Raw genomic sequence first — 8,090 nt, forward strand, 5'->3', positions numbered from 1 at the left:
GCAATAGCGTTATGCCTTTCACCCTTGATGATTATGGAGCTTATAGCTCTCAGAAACAATACACCTGTCAGTTCCCATCAAGTACAGCAATCCATGCAGAAGGCAGAGGCCCACAGAAAGCGGGAGGTTTATTGTCTTAGGCCCAATTTTTTCTTATTGTTCTCAGAAATCATTGAAAGGTTGACTGAGTTCTGTGTCTTTCTTTTTTTGCTTCTTCTTCTTTTCTTTGGCAGACATAAATGATCACAGGGAAGGAATTAATTGATAACTGTTATTGATTTTTATGTGCTTAAAAATAACAGGTTTGATTTAACAACCATCCTTTGTAATCCTATCAATTTCAGCTTCATATGAGGCCTTTGTTGAATAATGCATATACCTTGTGCAGAGTATGCCTAACTGACAAAACACTGCTTTTCCCTTTAGATTCACAAATATCACATTTGTTGTTTAAATAAAGAGGAAAGGGTTGATGTTTATATTTTAAGCTATCTGAAGTACACTTTGTTTTCAGAACACATTATTAACTAATACATCGTTACCTTTTCTTGGAATGTTCCCAGTTTTATCATCCCTCTCACATAAGATATCATGTTGCTAAAAAGCACTGGAGAGAGGATGGCGCTCTGAGGGACTCACCAAGGATACAGGAGACAATTGATGCCAAGCATTCTCTGTGGTCCACAGGCCTGAATCAGACAAGTCATTTTAAGTACAATGGAAGCCACTAGACTTCAAGTTCCTGTGTTGTTGTTCTTTGGGGAAAGACAGGGATCATCTCTTTCGTAGGCATAGTATGTTGCACAGAGTTGTACATGCATTAAATTCAAGTTGTGTTTTCCACCTTCCAAAAGTTAGAGGGAAAATAAGTAATTCACACACATTTTCTTTGTTGCAGTCTTTAAGCACATGTTTGGTGTGAGTATGTACCTAATGTTGGTTGAGTATTTCCAAGGACCTCATGTGCTAAAACATTATTCCTGTGCAGAATTCCTTGAAGAAAGCCTTAATTTGAGAAGGCTTTTCATACATCAGGCTTGATATTTACAGGTGTATCTCTTCTTCCACAGGACTGCAAAGTATGCCAGGGGATTATGTGTCTCGGGGTGGTCCAGTGGGCATGAATATGGGACAGCCAAGTTATACACCACCCCAGATGCCCCCACATCCAGCTCAGCTGCGTCATGGCCCCCCCATGCATACCTACATTCCTGGACACCCACACCACCCAGCAATGATGATGCATGGAGGACCACCCCACCCTGGAATGCCGATGTCAGCAACTAGCCCCACAATGCTCAATACAGGAGACCCAGCAATGAGTGGACAAGTGATGGACATTCATGCTCAGTAGCTTAAGGGAATATACATTATCTTCAATAACGGCAAAACTGAAATGTTGTCGTTCCGCAGTGACTTACTGGAGTTCCATTCTTGGCATCTAGTTTGGACCAAGGAACAATCCTATTTGTCTTTTTAGGGACCCTGAAAAGCGGGAAAAACACAGCAACTGAAGTCAGCTTCTGGGGACATGCAAAATAACCATATAAGGCAACAGAGTGGAATATTGTAAAATGCTATTATTCTGTTATCCATATTACGTTGTTTCTTATAGATTTTTTAAGAAAAAAAATGTGAATTTTTTTCCACACTATGTGTGTTGTTTCCATAACTCTTCACTTCCTCCAGAAGCCTCCTTACATTAAAAAAGCCTTACAGTTACCCTGCAAGTGACAAAAAAGATTTATTTGCAGGATTTTTAGAGCATTAAAGTATCTGTGTCAGACAGAAGAACATCTATCCTAGGATTTCAGCCATGCACTCTGTATTTCTCTGTCTATCTCTTTCTCTCTCCCTCCCCTTTTTTTCTAGCCTGGGGCGTGAATTTGCATGTCTAATTCATTTACTCACCATATTTGAATTGGCCTGAACAGATGTAAATCGGGAAGGATGGGAAAAACTGCAGTCCTCAACAATGATTAATCAGCTGTTGCAGGCAGTGTCTTAAGGAGACTGGTAGGAGGAGGCATGGAAACCAAGAGAAAGTGTATTTGAACCTAATTGTCACATCAGAGCATCATTGTCCCCATGCAGCAGCAACAACAACCACCTACATCATTTCCTGTTTTATGCAGCTCAAAACATGAACTGAAGAGTTATTTTTACTATGTTGACTTTATTTTTTGGGCAAAGCATCAGTCATGCATTTTTCCATAGTCCCATCATGGAGCATATATGTATACATTGTAAATAAATTTTGTGCAAAAAGGACTGGAAAAATGAACTGTATTATTGCATTTTTTTGTAAAAGTAGCAATTTGGTATGAGTTGGCATGCATACAGATTTACTAAGTGGGATAAGCTAATTATACTTTTGTTGTGGTTAAACAAATGCTTGTTGATAGCCTTTTTCTATCAAGAAACCAAGGAGCTAATTATTAATAATCATCATTGCACATTGAGTCTTAGAGTTTCTGATTGAAACTGTTTGGATTGTACAATAACTCAAAGCCCAGTTGTAGTAGTTTGAGTGCAGTAATGAAATCTGAATCTAAAATAAAAGCAAATTATTTTTTGTCACGCTGGCTCAACTGCTTGAAAAATTTCTTTTACTGCCCCTAGCCCTCCAAATCTGTAGTGATTTTATAGCAATGTGCCAATCTCTCTCTTTGAAATAATTACATTTTAGCTGCAGGCAACCTTATTAATACTTTTTCCTGTAGTAAATTATTCTGTGTTGCCCTGTGCTAGTGATCTTTCCTAGACCTTACCCTGTTTATTTTCAGGGTGATAGCTGAATTACCAAATTTTAAGATTCCAACTTCTGATATGAGATGGAATTTAAAATATTACATCTTGTTAAATGACATACATGTGACCATTTGAATTAAATTGCTCTAGGAAGCTGATTAAACTTCATTCTTCAAATTAGACTACTGCAGGAGTGTAGCACAGGTTCTGTTTAAAAACAACTCCCTATATCTGAAGAAGTGCACATTTGTACATGAACTACTTGTAGTAAAAGGATGACAGACTTCAAAAAATCTAACGCTCATAAATAAATCCTGTGCCGTGATTGGCTGTAGGCTGGGTCATTAACCAATTTTCCAGCACAGCTGTACATTCTGCACTGCAGCCAACTGGTTAAATAGAACCAAATAACATGTTTAGGTTACAATACCTTATAATTTCCTTCTAAATAAAATCACAGCTGTTAAAAAATGTTTCCTAAGGGTATGAAAAAATATACAAATATTTTAGCTAAGGCACATTCACTGAGAAAAACAAAACCACTTTTAAAAAGATGCAAATATTAACTGCTTGAGATATGAATGAAAGAGCTCAGCGGTGAGAACTCTTGATGTCTGCCATTCAAATAGGTGTCACCCCATAAACCTGCCCTGAACAATTCCCTGTTTTGATTTAAAAGAGAGACCAGTTGTTTAGTGTGTTTACTAGGTAAGGTCTGATGGATGGGTTTACCTGCTGCTGAAGCATTCTCGTGCTCACCTTTTTGTTCACTGGTGTGGGTTGGAGATATTTCCAGTGTTTAATTTTTCATGTAAGGGTTGCCAGGGTTAAAGCCTGGCTAGAAATCCACTCTGTAATCTAGACACCTTGCTCATAATTCCAGATGTGTGACTGGCAGTCAGACAATGGTGAGGGAATGCACTCTGCACATGGCCAACAACTCTCCCTGCATTCTCCAGGACTTGAGTTCTCCCATGTAATTGGATATGGGATTGATTGATGCAATTATTCTTCCTAAATAAACAAACTTTTATGGCTAAAAGCCTTATTTCACTGTCATAAAAACTCATTTTATTTTATCCACTTTTTTTGAAGTTTTCAGTCAGTGTGACTTCTCTGGCAGTTAGTGGTTGTTGTTGTTGTTTTTCTTTCTCCATCTAAGACCCACACACACGCACATGCACCTGTTTGGTAGGTCTGATTGGGTCATGAGACATAATACCTTAACTTCCCCTGGAGCTGACATAGCTGCTCCAACGATGGGAATGTGGACTCCCAACTCCAATATATCCCAACACAACAAAGATCAGGCCCACATGCATTAATGGCAGGAGAGGGGGCGTGGCTAGCTGGGAAGTTGACAGCCAGCGATTTAGGAAAATCCAGTGTTTAACATTATCTTTCTGTTCCGTAAGGGAAGCCCTTCCAACTTTGTATCAGTCCAGGCAATTGTAAATTTCTAGATTCAGCACAAGGAAGAAATATCAGAATTTCTTGCCAAAATGTAAACTTATCAGGTCTTCGTTAGTTTTTTTAATTGTTCCTTAAAACCCACCTTCAAATAAACCACCTTTTCTTGCGTTAAGAGTGGAGCAACGGCCTTTTAAGGCTTGGGAGACGACCCCCTCCCATTAATAATGTGATTTATTTTGTACATTTCAAGTTCCTTTTTTAACCCATGGCAAAAACAAAACAACCCCTCTCAGTATTATATCCCAAGACACTTAATCAGTTGTAATTATAACACATTAATGAATAATATGCTTTGAGAGTATTTTTTGTTTTGTTTTGTTATTGTTCATCGCATGATGTTCGACGGCTTTTACAGGCAAAGGAAAGAGAAGTAAACGGGTTACAAATAGGGAATTATCCCTCGTTTAGCATTAAAATTCATTTAGATAAAATTGCCACAAACATTTAAATGGAGAGATTAGTTCCCCCTCACGCCTTATTGCACACTCTCAATGGCTCCGTTAAGAACATTTTACACGTTGGAAATTCCGACTTCTCAGGCTGCTTGCTGTTTCCTAGCTACCCACATTCAAAGCGAAGGCAGCAGCAAAAGGGTGGGGGGAAGAGAGAAGGGGTGGTAGGGAGAGAAAAAGTTAGTGGTGGGGTTTGGATTTTTTTTTTTTTTTTGGCAACCAGACTGCAATTCATCCGCTTGGATCTGCTTTAAGTAATGGGGAAAATAAAGAAAAGGGAGGTTTTCTTCCCTCTAAAGCCCTATATGGAAAAATAAGGCGCTGTTGCTGCCGTCTGAGCCACTCGTTTTCTTTCTCCGCCACCCCCCAAGTTGGACTGGGGGTCCGTCTTTCAGAAAGAAATCGAGATTAATTTATGTCCATATTGGAGCGGGGGCAGGGTTTACAAATCATGGTTTCTTGTGCTTCTCGGTTCGGCCCATTTACAGGGCGCACGCTGGGAGGGGGGCAGCAAGAAACGATCAAACGCGCTGCGTAAACGCATCCCGCTTTGCAGCCCTGTGAGCGGAGTGCGGTTGTCTGTATTTAAAAATCTCCGGAGGGATTAGTTTGAAAACAGATCAGTTGTCCTCCCCTCCTCCCCCCCGCGCTTTTTCCTCCCCCTTTTCTCTCTCGCTGCCACCCGCCGCAGACTGAGCCGAAAGGAGAAGGAATGTCAGCTTCGACTGCCATCTTTTGGGGGTTTGCAAAAACGACCCGATAGGTAGGAGCCCGCCCTCCTCGCTTGCCTTCCCCGGCCTCTCCCAGGCAGTCCTGTCCAAACCTGGGCTCCCGCTCTAGCGGATCGGGGAGTACTGGGGCGGGCGTGGGGCGAGGCAGCTGTTCCCGCAAATCCACCGCTTGCACAATCCCGCATGGAAACTGTGAGCGGGATGTTGCAGAGGGGGACTGAGCTGAGGCGTGTCCCTGGAAGGGGATCCCGCCACCCGGCCTCCTTTTCTGTACGAAAAAAGTTCAGCACGGGAAAGTTTTGTGGCGGTCTTGCTTTGTTGCATGGGTTTTATTTTCTTATCCCCCGCCCCGCAAAAGGTGGTCGGGCAGTGCCGCATGCGCGCTGCGGCTTCTGGACCGCCTCTCTCTCGCTTTCTCCGCCCGATGGTCGGTGCTCGGTGAGGGTACCGTATTATATCGAATCTAGTGTCAGGCAGGAAAATGCCGGCTGACCGGCGAGTGCGTGCGTGAGTGCGCCGGGGGGGGGGGTATGCAAAGGGGGCGGGCAAGGCGGGCCAGTCCCTGGTGTGCGTGAACTTTTAGATTCCTGCGGACGTGCTTGGACGCTCCCACCCCCCTCCTCGAAGCCAGTGTGCTCCCGGAGAGCATTTGCGCAGAGAGTACCAAGTTCAATGCACGTGTTCCAAGATGGGGGTCTTTTGATCAACATAATATATATATATATATATATATATATATATCCGTGGATCTTGGTTTATCAGCGCCGCTGGTCAAATCAAAGCTACACCGATGCCCTGTCCTGCTCCTCCCCCGCGCGGGGAGCGACTGCTTAGGAGATCCGCTGCCCGTTGCCGGGCGGGTGGACTTGGAGAGGGTTTGTTTGGACTGTGTGTGCACAGCGTATGGAGGCGTTGTTGGCAGATCGCTGGCCGCGTTTGAACATCGCACTCCTCCAAGAGCCGCGACCTCTGGCTCAAAAGCGAAGTTCACGGGGAGGGGAGGGGAGGGGAGGGGAGGGGAGCCAAGGAAGAACGAGAGCCGAGTCTTCCTCGGCACGGCCCTGCTCGCGAGGAACAGCAGCGCCCTGGAGAGGCTAGGGAGGAGCCGCGCGAGCCCTGGCGAGATCTAGCCGTGGAGAAGGACCCAGTAGTCAGCCAGTGCGGGCTTCTTTCTGTGCATGTCAGCGATGGGGCTTGGAGCGAGGCTGTGGGTCGAAGGCGTAAAAACCTGGCATCTCCCTGGAATCCCTGCGCAGGCGCCCCCTCCCTGCCCCTCGCTCGCTCTTTTCGCTGAAGCGAAAAGGTGGATATCACAGAGCGGGTTTATCAAAAGCCAAGCCAACAACGCCGCGGCAAACGCCGCGGTCAGTCCGAAGCGAAGGTGGATCTGGGGGGCGGGGGCGGCGGGGGCTGGCCCTGCTTCTCTCGTCTTCGGTGTTTTGTGCGTCTCTGGACTGGAGCGCGAGAGGACTTTAAACAGTCCTGGACAACTTCACTTGTCCGGCCTTGTTTACAATACGTGAAGGGAGAAGGGGGGCCGGTGAGAAAAAGGCGATCTGTCCGGGGTTGTTGGCGGAGGCGGCCGGGATGTCGCCCTAGAATGCGTGTCACTTCGGGAAATAGTCATCGTGTATGCGCCCCCCCCCGCCCCTTCTCCAATCCGGCACCACAAACTGGGATTAGTTGTTACCTCCCACCCACTCGACTTTCCAGCCTCCCTGGATACAGTGCAAGCCCTGGAGAGAGCGGGGTTTCCTTTAAAAGCCAGCCTAGTATCGATTGTCCCTTTGGGCCTCCAGTTCCCACCTCCCAATCCAGTCGTGCCGTCGGGCCCACCTCGTCCGACTCTTCCCTAAAGGGGAGACGCCTCCTCCCCGCCTCAACCTTCTCTGAGGGCTTCTCGGGACGGACGGGAGGGGCAGTTACCATCCATCCGCTGAAGCCTTCTCCTGTGGACATTTCTGTGACGGGGGAGGGATATTTTTCTTTTATTACCCGCCCCGGGTGAAAATAACTTTCGGATCGTTCAAGGTGGAAAAGCGGGAATCGAGTCATCTCCTTACCTTTTATCGTCTGCTTCCTGCAATGCGTGCCGTTTGTGAGTGTGTGTGTGTGTGTGTGTGAGAGAGAGAGAGAGAGAGAGAGAGAGAGCGAGAGAGCGAGGGAATCCCTATGCAAGGGTACATGAAGTTTTCCCAGCGGAGAGAAACTCAACTGAAAGCCCGAGAAGTCCCTCAAGGGCCCCGGAAAGCAAAGAGCAGCGAGCGGCTCTCCTCCCGCTGCCAGCCCCAAGCCCAAGGCGAGGACTTGGTTTTGCTGGCTGGCTCCTGCCTCCAAGGCGCAGGAAACGGCTGCGGATACTTGAATGTTAAAAGCAGCACGTTTAAAAGTCGCGCGCGTGTGTTTGGGAAGGGGGTGCCTTCCTTCATTTTTTGGGCAAATCATGCCTCGCCTTTAGAGTCTGTCGCACATATGCGCAAAGCTTGCGAGTACATTCGACTGAGAAAATAAATGGGGGGGGGGATGCCCAAGTGTGCTTTGAAACTGAAAATAATTCTCGACTGACAAGACACCCATCTTTCTTTTCTTTTTTTGCACACCCACGTACAAACAATAAAATGCAGTTTTCAAGGGGTTTCCTACAAACCCGTACACACGGGTAAATAACCTGAGGGCAGGTTTA

At 45.7% G+C, this 8,090-nt stretch overlaps 1 protein-coding gene and 1 long non-coding RNA gene across 4 annotated transcripts in view; one reads left to right on the forward strand and one right to left on the reverse strand.

Moving 5' to 3' along the window:
• Positions 1-3,215, forward strand: part of MEIS1 (Meis homeobox 1) — a 217,997-nt gene extending 214,782 nt beyond the window's left edge. The window contains exon 14 of one of the 2 annotated variants that reach the window (XM_084823682.1): positions 1,071-2,583. Coding sequence is in view for 1 of the 2 variants with exons in the window: in XM_084823674.1 (XP_084679800.1) it covers positions 1,071-1,354 (284 nt within the window). In the remaining variant the exon portion in view is untranslated. Of the gene's footprint in view, positions 1-1,070 lie in introns of both variants that reach the window. The other variant, XM_084823674.1, reaches the window with a different exon arrangement.
• LOC146358938 (uncharacterized) overlaps positions 1-7,729 on the reverse strand; it is a 16,672-nt gene extending 8,943 nt beyond the window's left edge. Inside the window, exons 1-4 of one of the 2 annotated variants that reach the window (XR_014786238.1) lie at positions 7,471-7,729; positions 1,912-2,013; positions 1,422-1,485; positions 1-224 (exon numbers count right to left, since the gene is read on the reverse strand). The exon at positions 1-224 is cut by the window's left edge and continues 893 nt beyond it. This is a non-coding gene — a long non-coding RNA (uncharacterized LOC146358938). The remainder of the gene's footprint in view (positions 225-1,421; positions 1,486-1,911; positions 2,014-7,470) is intronic. The other variant, XR_014786237.1, reaches the window with a different exon arrangement.
• Between the last annotated feature and the right edge of the window lie 361 nt (positions 7,730-8,090).

This window comes from Heloderma suspectum, chromosome 1 (genome assembly GCF_057233095.1).
Source record: "Heloderma suspectum isolate Gila_16-S chromosome 1, 16-S_ref, whole genome shotgun sequence".
NCBI lineage: Eukaryota > Metazoa > Chordata > Lepidosauria > Squamata > Helodermatidae > Heloderma > Heloderma suspectum.